At 38.9% G+C, this 16684-nt stretch overlaps 1 protein-coding gene across 14 annotated transcripts in view; it reads right to left on the reverse strand.

Moving 5' to 3' along the window:
* Positions 1-261: 261 nt before the first annotated feature.
* cacna1db (calcium channel, voltage-dependent, L type, alpha 1D subunit, b) overlaps positions 262-16684 on the reverse strand; it is a 140585-nt gene continuing 124162 nt past the window's right edge. For 13 of the 14 annotated variants that reach the window (XM_049486269.1, XM_049486272.1, XM_049486274.1 and 10 more), the window contains 8 exons: positions 16433-16549; positions 15284-15672; positions 14948-14974; positions 13572-13715; positions 9800-9960; positions 7490-7611; positions 5189-5491; positions 262-4824 (listed from right to left, as the gene is read on the reverse strand). In XM_049486269.1, coding sequence (XP_049342226.1) covers positions 4537-4824; positions 5189-5491; positions 7490-7611; positions 9800-9960; positions 13572-13715; positions 14948-14974; positions 15284-15672; positions 16433-16549 — 1551 coding nt within the window. In that variant the 3' untranslated portion in view covers positions 262-4536. The remainder of the gene's footprint in view (positions 4825-5188; positions 5492-7489; positions 7612-9799; positions 9961-13571; positions 13716-14947; positions 14975-15283; positions 15673-16432; positions 16550-16684) is intronic. The other variant, XM_049486264.1, reaches the window with a different exon arrangement.

Below are 16684 nucleotides of genomic sequence, written 5' to 3' on the forward strand. Positions count from 1 at the left end.
AATGCATATTTCTGGATAGCCCCTGGGCGTGTACTCTGATAATGAACAACTGATGCAATACATTTGCACCACAAGAAGAAACAGCAAACTGCTGTTTGCTTCAGAGAGCCCTTGGTGGTTAGAAGAGTTTGGTGTGGTTTGGTTTGTGTGCTATACAACAACACACATGTTTGGAATTAATGTGTGAATCACTGCAGGAAGTCAATTAAAGCCAGTGGTAGATGTAGAAGTGTTTCCTGCATCCCTGGGATTTCAGTTGAGTCGAGTATAAAGTGATGAATGGAGTGTACAAACTTACTCTGAAGTGTAAAAAAACAAAAAAACACTGATATGTAATGTATGCTCACCTAGACCAATGTGACTTGATTTCATCAAATGTAGTTTATAAAAGATTCTCTTTTGTGTACAGTAGCTTGGAAAAGTGCATAAAGGCAGTCTGTAGGTTAAAAGGTGTGTAGGCAAGAAGTAAAAGGGTGAAGAAAGCTCTATGGCTCAGCAAACAAAGGATTTCCTTTGTTTAAAGATTCAAGACTTAAAGATCCTGGGAGTAAACACCCTGAAAAGTGGGCGATTTATACAACAGGCACCAGCAGTACCTGGTAAGTGGTTTCTAACATCCTCAGGGCTGACAGAAATGATGGACAAGCTGTTATTTTCATATAATAGGCCAAATCTTAGAATATACCCAAGCCTAGACTAGACTCTCAGCATCCAGCAAAAGATTTCCCAAAATACAGGCAATAAAAAGCTTGAATTATTGAAGACTTTTCTTTCACTTTGGCCAAAATCATCCAATGGGTTGTTCTGGACATTTTACATTTTCAGTCTGTGTTAAATTCAACCATCCATTCAACCTTGTTTGCTCTTCCTAATTTGCTGGTAGACATTCAGTAGACTGGACAGCTTCATGTGAATGGCTGCTGCCTGGTTTACAACAAACAAAAGCTACTAAACCAGTTTCACTCACTAGCTTTCCTTCATTGACGGCAATGTGTGTAGCTCCCCCTCTCTCAGAAAGCCCACTCAGATAGCAGCTTGTGGATGACGATATGACGGAGACATGCAGCTCGTGTTAGAGCAGTTTTGGTAACAGCCCCTCTGGTTCTTTAGGGTTAATATAAGAAGAAGTGGGCAATGGCTAACGGGTTCAGCTCTCAGTTCTGGTCTCTGAGGGTTTTGCACGCTCTATCCCAATGTCTTTGGACTTTGTTAGACCTTGATTGGTAGAGGTAGCAAAGGTGCAGTGAGGAGTTAGCAGCTATTGGGTAGTGCAGACGTGTAGGTAGTACTTCACATGATCAGGTCACCTGAGGAGTAGGAGCGAGTGATGTGGAAAACAGGAGGTTTCACATGCATTTTTCAAACTGTTCAAAAAAGGAAGGAAGGGAAAAAAAAAAAAGTACAACATTTTTGGAAAATTCTTTTCCAACATGAAAACTGTACATCACCTATTCTAGACAAGCGAATCAAAAATATGGTGTCTGAATGTGATTTCTATTTTGTTTTTTTTTCTGTACAAAAAGTACAAAATGGTTTCTTGTATCGACATATAAAGCAGCATTGGTAATGCACAATGACTGTAGAAAGTGTGGACAGGAAAACGTCTTTTAAAAGTGAAGCCAAAAACAGGTCAAGCGCCTCTTCTGGCTGGTTGCAGTATGACGTGCAGTTCTGGTAATCCCCATATGTTTCCATTACAAAGAATTCTTATTTTAAGCCTCTAAGCTATCTTTCCATATCCAGGGTCTAATCCCAACAGTTCATTTTCCTGTGCTAGCATTGACACATTTTTACACATTTTCACAGTTTTTTCCCCAAATCATTAATTTACCATAATGTGAGAAGGCCTTGGCTACAGCAGAAGGCATTAACTACCTAGTTAATCTTACTGTAGTTGATCGTGTGCTGTTACTGTGCTGTTGGTTGCATTAACAGACACTATGGGATGGTTTTCCAGACAGGGATTAAGCCTAGTCCTAGACTAACTTTTGCCTTTCAATGGAGAATCTCTATTCAAAATGCAGTTTACTCCAAAACTAGGCTTAATCCTTGTTTGATAAACTGCCAATTTGTGTACCAAGTTCTCCACAGCTCTCTGCCAGCTCTCTCTTCACATTTATATCCTGGAGACTCATGTACTAAAGGTTTGTACATACAAAAACATTGCTTAGGTCATATTTCACGTTTACGGTCAGATGTACTAAGTGTGACTTGAGCGTGAGAATGTCCGTTTCCTTTACGTCAGTTTCAGTTCAGGCGTCTGTATGTTTCTAATATTTCTAATGTGTTTTTGTCGGTTAGCGACACTTAGAGTCGATGCACTGAAATGGCAAATAATAAGACTTAAGATCTTTCACACGCTTATTATAGTAAGCCATTATTGATTAAAATCAGCAAATTACTCAGTAAGACAACTGAAATAATTATTCATTGATTATTCATGTGTATCCACTTAGCCTAGATTATATTAGTGTGTGTAAAATGCTGCAGTGGTTGATTTACAGGGGTTGGACAATGAAACTGAAACACCTGGTTTTAGACCACAATAATTTATTGTGGTGACGGACAGTTCTGGTGGAAACAGGAGAGTTGAGGTGCACATTGAATTCTGCCGTGATTTGAGCAGCCGTGGTTTTATGTTTAAAGCGCATTTTCCTATTTGTGGTGGTGTATGTCTGTATGTGGTGGGGTAATACATTGAGAGCTTCGGTTACAGTGCATTACCGGCTGATAATGGCACTAATAGAACGAATCTCAGCCAATCACATTGCAGGGTCAGACCTAACTGTGGTACAATATGATTTTTGCCCCAATAATGAAGTCTGGCATTCAACTCTTAAGCGTTTATTGTTTATCCGGAGGACAGGGATCAAATAAACATTTTTTGGCCTCTAGCTCCAACAAGAAAACCTCCAATTCACAATCAGTTAAGTTCCTTTTCTTTTCTATTTTTCTAATAAGAGTATTCCTAGGCTTGTCCGTATTAATTAGCAAATTATAATCTGCGTAATTGAGGGAGGGGACAAGGCTGAGTGTTCTGCTTGTTTAGGTGTGCTCAATATGAAGTTAATCATGATGCACTAAGAGAGTGCTTGGGATTCTGCCTATGAATATTTTTTACATCTGGATTTTATTGTGCTTTATTTTTATTCAACAGGAATTCCATGCCAAGTCTTGAGTACATGATGCCCCAGGTCTGAACCGAATACTGTTTAAAATGCACTGTTCATTTTGACTTATTTTAATGTAGATTTGGCTTCATTTTTAAAAAAAAAAAAAGAATGGAAGGGGATGGAACCACAGTTTCCATGTTTTCTACAGTCATTGGTGATGCATTAATCTACACTACACATGCACACGATATGCATAAAAGCACAGCCTGCAGTGAAGATTACTCTCATAAATGTAAAACTCAATTAATAAATAAATAAATAAATACAGTTAAACAGGGCTGGGATGTACTCAGTTCTTTGTCCCCTTGCCTTAATGACAGAGCTCTAATCCTGCTACCCTCAGTTCTTCTCCAGTGCTTTTTTATTTTTTATATTCTCAGTTGCCATGATGCATCCCTAAAAATGCAACAACTTTACAGAGAAGAGTGGGCTTAGAATGAGAATGTTTTTAAGGCAAGCAGAAGCATAAGCCAGCATTGGAGGCTGGTGAGCTTACTATATACAGATCAGACTAAAGGTTATGTGAGTTCATAAGAAGAGAGTGCAGTAGGTCTAATACATATCGTGTGCATTTTGCATTCACATTGGCTCAGAACATTTTCACATAGCTTATGTAAAACACTACAACGTCATTAAAAGGCAAAACAACATTTACCAGTAAGCTTTAGAAACACCATGATTTCACTGTTCTCCAAAAGCAGGGTTGAATATTGCTATACTTGTGGTTTTCTTATGTCAAAATATCCTAAAATAAAATTGAAGTTGATTCAAAGTGGCTTAATAAACCCGGGGAGAGCTTGCTGAATCTGCACTGTGTATGCGTAAAGGGAGAAACCTGTGAAACATTGAAAGCTGTGTCCTAAAAGTTTGAAACTATGGTTGGTGAATGTGATATACTGTATATTGCTGAGCTGGTTACTCTGTGGCTTCTTCCTGGGTAACATTAGGAATGAGCAATGAATGGCAGTGTACCAAAACAGTTTTACAGAACTGAACATAATTTTCCCCTCATCTGTGTCTTCTGTGCACATGGGTAAGGCAATGGAGAGGGATATGACTGCAAAAAGGAGACTTGTTTTGGTTGATATGTGAAGAATGTGGAAAAATATTTCTTTTAAAAAGCCTATTGGAAAACCAACATGCATTTCAGAGCTTTCCCCACATTCCGGCAAATAATTCCCTGCAGCAAGCCGTGCCCAAGAACATCCGATGAAAGTTGGAGGGTTAAGAACAGAATTTTGCTTGATTGATCAACCCAGAGAGCTCCTTTTCTCCACTCCCCAAAAGGCACTATTTCTTCTTTCATTAGTTTTTGTTTGTTTGCTTATTGTTTTTTTTTTCCACATTTTTTTTAAAGAAAATGCTATAAATTTGAGATGCATATCATTTCGTCTGTGAGGTCCTCCTCATACTTTCTGCTCGTCTCCACCTCCTCATCACTGTAGTCCTGGAGGTTATGGTCCGTGTTGCTCTGGGGTGTGCCAGTGCTGTCTGATCCCGCCACATCTCCCAGACTGCCATTCAATAAGTTACTAGCGGCGCTCTCCATTTCATCAATGGTCATTTCACACGCGTCTGCAATCTCGTGTTTTGTTGCCGCAACAAACTTTGGGTCCTTTGCATATTTTCCAAGTCCCTCTGATATCAGCACCTAGAAGAGAGAGATAAAATTCAGTGGGGACGCACTGTTTATTATGAACGTTACAGAAAACCATGTGACTCTCAATGTCTCAAAGTCTACAGAAAAACAAATTAAGTCCCATTTGCACTGTGTGAACATGCACGCAAAAAATGTGTGAAATGATGACATTTGTGTCGTACCTCTCTTTTTTATTCATACTCTGTATAATGTTTCACAAAACTTTAGGACAATAATAGCAGTAACTTGATTAATTTTATTGTATTTTTATATTTTCTATTGGTTTTATGTGATTTACAGGAAAAAACGATCCTGAGATCATAATATACAAAATTGATCTTTCCTAACACAAAACAACTGCAGCTTGATTACTTACCACCTCTACCAGACTGTGAGCACTGCCTCTTTGCTGCAGGTACTGACTGCTGTAGCCAGGTGGGATCTGCAGGTGGGATCGGGTGGGCGTGGCCAATCTGTGCGGTCGCTCACGCCCGTGCTGGGTGTACCATGAGCTGCGACGAGCAATCGCAGGCGTGCTGCTGGAGCTGGGCGGAGCTCCATGCCAGTCCACCTGGATCAAAGGGGTGTAGGATGGGGGCGTGGCCGGGGGCGTGACCCATGAGTGAACAGAGCGAGTAGGAGAGAGTCGGCTGCAGTCTAGTCCAGCTACAGCCATTACCTGAATAACAAGAGAAAACCCTTTAGAACAGGCGATTCTGAGAATGGTTATTTCCTTTCATTTTAATGAAACAAACATTTAATTTGCTGAATTCCTTAAACCCCAGGTTTATTATTCAGATATTAATCCTAATGCAGAATCTGTTGTGTTCTGAATTCTGAACAAACACATGCATAAAATGCAAGAAATTATGACAAATTTATGTCATACCTTTCCTTTATACTCACATGTACTCACTATAATTTATAATATTTCACAAACCTTTAAGTCAATTGTCACAAATGTCATGTGGTGCAACCCAAAATAGCAGTAACTGCTATTGCTAATCTAGCATGTTTAAAATTTAGGGTGTTTTTTAAACTTTCTCTCAACTTTAGGTGATTTACAGGAAAAACGATCCTGAGATCATTATGTACAGTCTATCTAATACAAATGTATTACTTTAAAGTAGGGGTGTAAAAGTACTTGTATTCTAGGGCGCCGAGTGGTCCAGCGGTCTAAAGCGCTGCCACTATGAGCAGGAGGTCGCAAAAATTGGCCCCTGCTCCCTCCGGGTGGGTAGATGGTGCTTTCTCCCCACATCACTCCTAGGGTGATGTCCGCAGCACAGGGCATCTGTGAGCTGATGTACTGGAGCCGAGCCGCTGCAGCTCGAAAAGAAGCGGTGGCTGACTTTACATGTATCAGAGGAGGCGTGTGTTAGTCTTCACCCTCCTGGTGTGTTGGGGCATCACTAGTGATAAGGGGAGTCCTAATAAGTGTGTTGGGTAATTGGCCGTGTAAATTGGGAAGAAAATGGGAAAAATTAGAAATAATAATAATAAAAAATAAATAATAAAAAAGTACTTGTATTCTTTATGAATCGTCACGGTATGGGGGTCACGGTTTTGTTCGCGTGAACACACACAGAATTCACGGTACACAGGCTGGAGTACACAAGCAAAGAGCGCACGCAGAAACGCAGATGACTCAAACTGTCCTCGCACAGTCACTGCCCTGCCATAGGAAATTAATGGTCGCCTGTTGATTTCCAGTGTGAACGCAGGGTTAGGCGCTCTCTCTCTCTTTCGCCCTCACTGTCTGTCTGTATGTCTCTCTCCCCCTCTCCCCCTCCCTCTCTCTTTCTGATATATTATAATACAGCACAAACTGATCTAGTCTGCCAGACCTAAACCAGAGAACTAACTCTATTATTACTGCCCCCTCACAATAATACTGTGAAATTCCAGCATTGAAAAAAATAATCATGATTTTAATTCAATTTTAAGTGATTAACACCACTAATATATTTTAATTTTTACAATCTAATGCTGATATTTCTTAAAAAGAACTCAAACACTGAAATTCATTCAGTAACATGCTTAGGAATAAAAAATTGTAGTTAGGGTTAAAGTTAAAATAATGCTGTTGTTAACAGTAGGAGAAAACCCTGGTTTCAAGCATTTAATAAAAGTGCTGGAGACCCGTTACAACATTCTATCACAAAAAAACAAAACATGGTTATAATGAAGTTCTATTGTTATTGTGAAGTTAATAAAGGTGAGGCTATACAGAATGCCCAGTCTCTTTATTTTTTCCAACAACCATACCAAAAAACGTGAATTTACACCCCTAATATAAACATAAACACTACTAATAAATCGTAAACAAACTAAACAAAAAAAAGGCTAATTTAAGATAAATCATGGTTACAACCTGGAACATATTGTATGGCCATCTGGGTGAAAAAAGTAATATTATTATTGTTTGTGTACACAGCATGGACAAATTTGACATTTCTGTGAAACAAAAAACATGTAATTTGTTGTATCCCTTACTTATTCAGTTATTATTCCTACTGCAGAAACTATTTATCTGATCTTTATCTGATCTTATCTTTAACTATTAATCTACTAGTTATCTGACATCCGTCCAGTTGAGCAGCGTGGTTCTCAGACTATGGTACGTGTGTTATGCTTGCATGGTGATTTTGTGTGGGTGTGTTGTGAGTAATGTTACCTGATGCTGCATTAGTTGCAGAGGTAGAGCAGTACGATGATGAAATGAGGGTGAAAGGGGAATCTCATCTTGGCTGCTATGTCTGCGCAAACACTCAAAGTTGAAGGAAGGCCGAAGAGGGGCTGTATGGAACATGCAGAATACAGCAAACAGAGTATTTTTACACTTTTAATTAAGAGTAGCTTTGAATAAGATCAATCCCTTAACTGACACATTACCAAGTTTAAAAATGCGTAAAATTTAATTGAAAAAGCCAGAAATTGGAAGAAACACAAATATCTCAAAGGATTTTTATAATGACATTTTCAAAAATTACTCAAAAGCCCTATCTGGACGGGATTAGTTTCTCAGGGTGTCGTCTGTGAAAAATACTTAAGACTTACTACTTATACATATGAACAGAAATTGAAAAAAATCAGAACTATTAATTTTTTTTTGGGCTTTCTTGGTCGCGTGACATTACGTTCAGTAGCTCCTCCATTTCCACTTGCTGTTGTGTTTACGTGGATCTCTGTGGAAATGTGAGCCCAAAGTGTAATTATGGTGTGTGGCAGGCACAAATAGCTATTTTATTAAACGCGAGGTGATGAAACTCATAGATGGGAATAAAATTACGGGAGGACCACAGTTCTCCAAAAAACAGTAGGTAATTCAGCTTGTAATTTTCTTAGAGGATGTCTAAGAAAAACATGGTCCATGGTCGTTATGGACGGGAATAAAATCACAGTGGACCCCCCTAAAAGAGAAAATTACCCCAGGACCCCCTGAGAAACTAATCCCATTCGGATAGCGCTAAAGACATTCTGAAATAGTGAATTCTGAAAGCTTATCCAAAAATAGCTTCTGCTAATCTGCTTACACAAAGAGCTGAGCAATAATTTGATATCGGTATTTAGTGCAATAGAACATATTTCAATAACAGTGGTATAATTTTTTTCTATATTTAAATATCACTCATAATCCACCCACATTAAGCTGGGAATTGCATTTCAGTGTTTTTTACTTTAAATTACATTACATTACATTTGGCAGACGCTTTTGTCTAAAGCAACTTACAATAGTGAAGTACAAAAGTAATAGAAGTTTAAAGGTAAAACATCTTTAGATAGGGCCTAAAGGAGGTCAAAGGGAAATAATGGGATAGAGAAGTGAAGGAGGGGAAGAAGGAAATGAGGTTAGAAGCAGTTAGTGTGTTAGAGGTGTTAAGAAAGTAAGTGCTCTTTGAAGAGCTCTGTCTTCAGCACTCCTGACCTGGGACACTCCTGATCTGGTAGTGGAAGGAAGTTTGTTCCACCATTGGGGAACTCTTTATGAGAACAATACTGTATGTTTTGACATTAATAATGGAAAACTGAAGTAACATTTAGATATAACATATCTATCATATCAAACAGCAGAGTTTACCATATCTAGCCAACACAGAAACATCATTGTAATATCAAAAAAACATTAATAATGAATTCATCTCGGTAAAACAATCAGCGTCACCAGTTAGACATCTCTATAACAGCTGCAGCCTGCTAGCCTAGCTAGCTAGCATTGGGCTAAAAGCTGCATCCCGATGTTATGAGGGTAATAACTAAAGACTCGATAAAACAGCCATAATCTACATATTATATCAAACTCCTTAAAATCTTTAATCTAACCAGCACAGTGCCATAATCCATCTGTTATCAAACATCAGCCATTAATTCAGCTCATAAATACCATTAGCATCGCCAGTTAGCCATTAGCCACTGTGGCTAATCTGCTATTGTGGCTGTTTCTCATGCCAGCAACTTTTACAGCAACAACAAATCACATAAGTTTTTCTAATTTAATTTGGACTATTTTATTTTATTTGGACTTTACTAAGTAAATATTAATATTTGCATCTTATTGTTACGTGCTTTTATCAGGGCTGATATATTTTATTTTTACAGAGAAGCATATTTCAGCTATTAATGTAAAACGTGTCTTAGAGTGTAGTTAACTTTAAGACATTTGAATAGTCTAAAACCCCCGGAAATTACCTCTGGTATGTTTGACTGTCTTCTAAAGATTCTTAGAATCCTAATACATGCTTATTTATTTCTGCTCCCAACACATCAACTTTAACAACTGAGTGTTGCTGCCTCATACTGTAACAAGATGATTAATGTTATGTACTTTGTCCAATAAAGACGCAACTACAATTTAGGGTTGGGTGCAATACTATTTTACTAACAAACTAACAAAGAGAATCATACACTACAGGTGTGTTATAACATGCTTGTGAGAAAGAAAAAATACATCTACAGTCATGTGAGTAAATAAAAAGTGTTATCTCACTCTGGGGAGTAGAGGGGAGAAGCCTCCTCCTGGGTGACTTCTTGGATTCCTGGACAATGGGCTGCTCATCATCATCATAGAAACACTCGGGCTCCTGGTACCCGTCAGGAGTGTCTGGCTCAGTGTCACTCACTGTGTACTGACCCTCCCTGTGCGACCTCCTGGAAACAGGAAAAGACAAACCCATATGAGTATAAACTTGGGTAATTTGGTGATAAAACTAATTTACAACATTTTTAAAGTTTCAAAAATAGGCCCCCCACATTTTTTACATGTCTGTGGATACCCCTAATGAAAGCATTCTACTACTTAAAACTGCACCCATTGCTGACACAAATGAGCATAAACACAGCTTGTCTAGTTCTTGTACAGACATATTGCCAAAAGAACAGGACTTTCTGGAGTAGACCAACTGTTAATGAACCTTTTGGCACCATATGCCTAATACCAGTCTGGGCTAGAAGGTTATATAAAGTTCAGAGGAGGTGAGATTGGTTTTGGAGGTGTTGCTGAATGCAATTATATCCTCACAACAATGCTCAAAAATTTTATAGAAAGTCCTGAATGAAGGTAAACCCTTCATTTCATAAGAAGCCACGAATAAGAAAATGTCTCAATACTTGTGTACTATATCTAGATTCCTTATATGTCTATTATAAGTATTGTCATCTTTATAACTATTTATTAGTCTAATGAATTACTATATTGTTTATTTTTATAACACAATAATGTGAATAGAATACAATACCCTTTTTATATAATCAGTAAAGTTCAGAGGAGTTTATGATTATGCAGGCTTTGTGTCATTCACACATGCAGCGCTTAAGGGGAAACTTATCAGAATGACATGTTCATATCTGACAAAAAAGTGCTGATAAACAGGATGTGCTGCATCATTTATGAACACATACACTCATTTGACTTTTTCTCTTGCATAAAACTCCGTAAGACTGTACAAACAAAGGTGTCGCACAAAACATTTGGGTTGGGCAGTGACATAATTCATTGCTTTTGTGCGTGCAGACAAGCAGGTTCGTATTTGTTTGTTGATTTTGTCCAGAATTGAGAAATCAGAAAGCTGAGCAGAAAATACATTATAAAGCAACATTGAAACAGACAATGGAAGAGTCGATTATGAACTTACACTCATCAAAAGCAGACTCATTCTCACACGTTTTCTGCAAACCCATTTGTCACATTTAATAAAAAGAAATGAAAGGGAATTATTTTGCCATGTTCAATACAGCCCAACTTTATACTCTGCCCTAAATAATTATACACAGCTCAGATGCTCCTCACATCTCTTAATTCATTAGCATCTTTTTCCAAAATAAGGCAGATTACCTTGTCTCGGGGAGGTGTGTATGGCACCCGCCACCCTTAGGATTGGGAATTTATTCATGAATTTAAATGTTAGGTTGCGGCCTGTTTACAACTTAAAAGAGTCAAGGCCCCCCTAATAATAATAATATTAAATAATAATAAAATATCTTAAAAAACAGGGTATAATAAACTCTTGCTACCATAACTTTACTCTAAACGGGGATTTAGGCTTTCCAAATATAGTGCACAAACTTCTTACTGGAAACATGCTCGAATATTGTGCTTCTTTTGTATTTTTACCTTTAAATATACACTTAAGAGTAGCACGGTTCGACAGGGTAGCACAACTCGACAGAACACCTGATGACTCGGCTCGCCGTGTGTGTGGGTGTATCCGTGACGTTTTTAAATTCAAATCAAGCAACAGGTGTAGTCAGTCATAAGTTTAAGATTTTTGATCAACCTCACTGTGATCTATAGTTCTATAAATCTGTTTTCAGCTTCTCCTCTGTGGTTAAAGGCTGATGTTCTGTGTGTGTGAGGCTCGTATCACACACAGCTGAACTTTTTGCAGGAGGGCGGGGCTGCGCTCATGCAGCTGCTCTCTTTATTGAAATGAATAGGATGCGCTGTGCTGGTGGACGGGGAGAGGGTGCATCTTGCTTAAAATTTGATTTCAAGTCGCGGCCCACAAAATATCGTTCTGCGGGCCGCAAATGGCCCGCTGGCCGCGAGTTTGAGACACCTGATTTAAAGCGCTCACTAGAGACTACTGTCTCTCTCTGAGGCAGTGTTGCCAACTCCTCAGTAAGGAAAGTAGCTATTGGCTGTCCTAAAAGTAGCCAGAAGTCGCTAAATGACGTCATCACCTAATTTGCATAATACATGTTTTTGAAGCTGTAAAGGATTAGGGTTGTGGGAGAGAAAAAAGTGAGTAAAAAACACCATAAATATGCTGGAAATGTTACAAATGAACAACTTCTGTTGCTTTTTAAATAGGACGTCACTTTTTGACAATAACTTCATTTTTATGTGAATTACATAAATTAGTTTTTTGCCATGTTCTTAAATGTTATTATAAGAGCAGCCGGAACTGTTATTCTACGTTTTTTTGTTTTGTTTTTTAGTTCGTTTGTTTTATTTTATTTTTATTTTTATTTTTTTACGTTTTCTTAAGTTTTCTTTATTTTTAAACCTATCATAGACAAATTGTTCAATAGATATTTAGCTTTTTATAAAAAGGCAGACACTGTGGAGGAGTGTGTGTGTGCTCTGAGTGTGAGAGAGTGTGGGTCTGCATTGTGAGTGGTGTGGGACGGGGCTCACGGCAGCGCCCGCTGCAGCGTTGAGGACAGTAACTGAAAAGCGCGTGTTCATCTCAGAGTCGCCAAAAGTCTTCAATAACACCACAAAAACTCGCTAGATTTGTCGCTAGTCGCTTTTTTACAAAAAAAGTCGCTAGAGGGTCTGAAAAGTCACTAAATATAGCGACAAAGTCGCTAAGTTGGCAACACTGCTCTGAGGATGAGCCTGCGGACCCCTAGAGGGTGCTTCGCTGCCCCCTGGTGGTCCGCGGCCCCCCGGTTAAGAAACCCTGTGTTAAACCATCAGTGCTGTACATGTTTAAAGCTTCACATGGTGCATTCAGCGAAAAAGACACATACCAACATATAATTTCATAAAAAAATCCCAATCCTAAGGGTGGCGAGATAAGGTAAACGGCATATCATGAACGCACTTCTTAGGGGTGTAGACAGTGTTTAAGCTAACGTCACTGGGACTCTGGTTTAAGTCTCTGCATGTTGGGTGGGTGCAGAGATGAAAAACAGGGAGGAGGTTGATTGTCTGCCACTTCTCCTCCTCTTCCTCATCCTCTAGGACACAGAAGTCAATAGAGGGTAGAAGTTTTTTCCCAACTCTGAAATGGAGATTCCCCTGGAATGAGTTGAATATGTTGTCCTGCCTCAAAGAATAATTAAAGATTCTGATTGGCTTTCACTTGGAAAACTTGTCTTGTTTACGTACATCTAGCCCACAAGCTGACAGGGGTTGAGAGAAATGCAACAGCTTCTTTAGTTCAATACGTAAAACAGGACTAGAAAGGCTAAAAGCTAAAACTAGGCAAACTGGATGAAAACACCACTTGGAGTATCCTGTTGATTTGATTGGTAGTATCAGAAATTTAATTCCTCCTGAATATACAAATATACAAATAGTAGGGGTATCATCAAAGTATGTGGTGTTGTCTGAGGCACAACTTTTAGCCTAGCTTCTGAGTAGCATCTGGCTATCAAAGGGAAGCCTCTGAAAATAGCTGGGCGCTAGGCATCACATACTTTGGTGATACACATACTATTATACTATACTATAAATTTCTTAATAAACGCATAAACCTTTATCAGGCCACAGGTGACTTGTTATCCAGAAGTAGGTGGGATGATGTTTATACCTGTCTCCAGAAAGCATGAGGTCCTCCTCCTGATACTCCTCTCCACTGTAGTACTCCCCTGAGGCTCTGTCGTCATCGCTGAGTTCCCCACGAGTAGAGTCTTCCCGGCAGACGTTGGGATAGCAGCCAGCTGTCGCATCTGACCTGAAATAAGAAACATTTGACAGTTTTTTTATTCTTCTAGTCAGCTTCATTCCAGAAGCTGTAAGACTCTTAAATTCCACCTAGCCAAAGTACTGCACTGACACTTTATGAAGACAATTATATATTAAAAACAACACTGACACTTTTCCTGCACTGAAACACTTTATCATGATACTGCTCTTAATTCAACATCACCTATGCTGCTATAGAAAAAGTGCCTTATATACTTAAACTCTGGTTTCTTATTGCTGCTAATTTCCTACTTCCCTACTCTCCTTTTTATATTTTTAAATCCATTGCGCCTTTTGTATGAATTTTACCAGTCACCTGTTCCAAGGTGAGTATTATTGTCCTGTGGCCTGTTGCTAACCCTGGCTAGCACTGTTGGAGCAGCATTAGCAATAACGCTAACCGCGCTAAGCGCTTGCTCTTTAGCTGTTCAGAGGTGAGTATTATTGGCCAGTAGCCCGCTGCTAACCCCAGCTAGCACTGCTGGAGCAGCATCAGCATTAGCTGCTAACCATGCTAGCTCTTTTGTTGTTCGGAAGTGAGTATATTGGACTGCAGCCTACGCATTTACCATCTTAAAACAAGCTACGTGGGACGGACAGCTAGCTAATATCACCCTGGCTTACCAGAGCACTCAGGGCTCCTCAGTGTAGCACTGTCGCACGGCATTAGCAGCTAAACGCTAGCTAGTGACACGTTCTCTTATTTTAATAACAGTTCCTATTCAGTTCCTATGTCATTTAAAATAACAGAATTTTAGGTGATGCTGGGCTATGGTGCATTTGAAATAATCCTATATAAATAATGTAATATCTCTTTTTAATGCTAATTAAGAAACATAATTTTTTATTTTTAGAACAATTTATGGATTAGCAGATATTATAGTTTCTGAATCAGTTTCTCTGATTTTGCTATTTATAGGTATATAGGTGAAACATAAATCTGTTGAATTGTTGAATTAACACTTTAATGTGTTTAATTTACTGTGTAGGACAATATGTGGGCAATTATTTGTTGCGGCCAGTGTAATTTACCACAAAAGGGTAACATAAATAAATATAAATAAAATGTAAAGCCAACTGGTTACAATGCTTTCCTTTTTTAAAATCAAATTAATTTTAATTTTAATTCAAGAATAATTTCTTCATTAAATGCCAAAAAGAACATGCAAAAGGAAGGACAGATGAGTGGATAGATGAATTATTAACTGTGAAGAAAAATACCTAATGTAGGTCTCATAGTATCGTGGTCTGTCCCATCAGGGAGTGGAGTGGGGGTGATGAAAGGGACACATGCATGGATGGATGAATAGACAAATGGAGGCATTACAAGGAACAACAGATAAGAAAAAGCACATCAGCAAGACAATAAGGTGCAATAAAGTGCTTCTGCAGGTTTGTGGTCAACGTGACCTTCATGCAAATTAATTAGCTTATTTTTGAACCACTAAAAAAATCCACATTTTCCCCATATGATTTATATTTGTCCTGCAGCATAACTATTTTTGTTATAATGATTATAATAAAAATAAATGCAGAGTACAGCACAACAAAACTCACCTCTTAACGTGAGACTTCTGTTGTGATTCTCCATCACTCCTGAGGTTGAGGTAGGAACCCAGGGAGGAATCCCGGCTCCTGGGCCCGTCAGCGTGAGGTGGGCATTGCCCCTCATTGGATAGGGTGGGCCCACATGGCACATTGGCATTGTTGAGGTTGGAGTTTGAGGATTTGGGCGATTTGAGGTATGAAGATTTGGGGTTCGCTTGGGAATAATGATGCGAGTCCTGATTTGGGGAGTAGAGCGGATGTGGAGGGGGATCCACCTGGACGTAGAAGGGAAGAGGAGGGACTTGTAGTGGCCGCTGGGTGACATTCGTGGAGTGGGTGGGTCCTCTGTGGTCTCCGTTTACATGATTCAGGTGATTTCCAAAAAGTCCACCATTTCTCTAAGAAAGAAAGACAATAATTTTCAATTCTTGCATTCTCTTCATCTGTCAATGGAACTATTTTTTGTCACAAAATGCAGTTTTTAAATGAAGGTTTTATTATTAGGGGAGAAAAAAATTACCCTAAACCTAATAACTCGTTATTAACTGTCTTGTCAGTCCACAGAGTATTTTCCCAAAAGTCTTGGGGATCACCAATATGTTTTTCCACTTGGCACTGTACCATGCAGGCCATTTTTGCCTAGTCTCTTTCTTACAGTAAAGTCATAAATGCTGACCTTAACTGAGGCAAGTGAGGCCTGCAGTACTTAGGATGTTGTTGTGGGGTCTTTTTGACCTTTTAGATGAGTCGTCGCTGCACTCTTGTGGTAATTTTGGCTCCTGAACTGAACGTGGCACGGACAGTTTTAGCCACAGACCGCTGGTCACGATCATTACCAACCACTGTGCTGTCCACTGTGGGTGGTAATACCTTGTGTGATACATTCCTGGTACAATAGTGACACTGTAGATTGAGAAATGTTTGTTGTCCACAAAATTTGGAAATGGACAAACATTTGGAGAAACTGCTATTCCATGACTTATGGCATGGCAGTGTAAAACCCAGCATCTGTTTCTTATGGATGCAGGCCAGTGCACACACGCCTGCACCACACAATGTTTTTTTTATTTTAACACTAATGGAGCTTAAACATAAAAAATATGAGTTCTATAAAATACCTATAAACAATGATTACAATTTTAAATTGACTTTTTTTACCCTGTATATCTCTTCTTCCTCGTCAGGGTTGAAATCCACCAGGCCTTCATCCTGTAGGTCACATGATATGGCTCTACGAATCTCAGGGCCGATATCATGCAGTGTACGAAGACCAGCCTACGACAAGATAATAATATAATTCATACTCCCACATCATCATCACCACCATCATCATCATTATCATGTCCTCTTATGCTCTGTTGCTTTTTAATATCACTCAGTTAGACAAGCCTACATTGTTTTACCTGCCAA

This window comes from Astyanax mexicanus, chromosome 12, assembly GCF_023375975.1.
Source record: "Astyanax mexicanus isolate ESR-SI-001 chromosome 12, AstMex3_surface, whole genome shotgun sequence".
Taxonomy (NCBI): Eukaryota; Metazoa; Chordata; class Actinopteri; order Characiformes; family Acestrorhamphidae; genus Astyanax; species Astyanax mexicanus.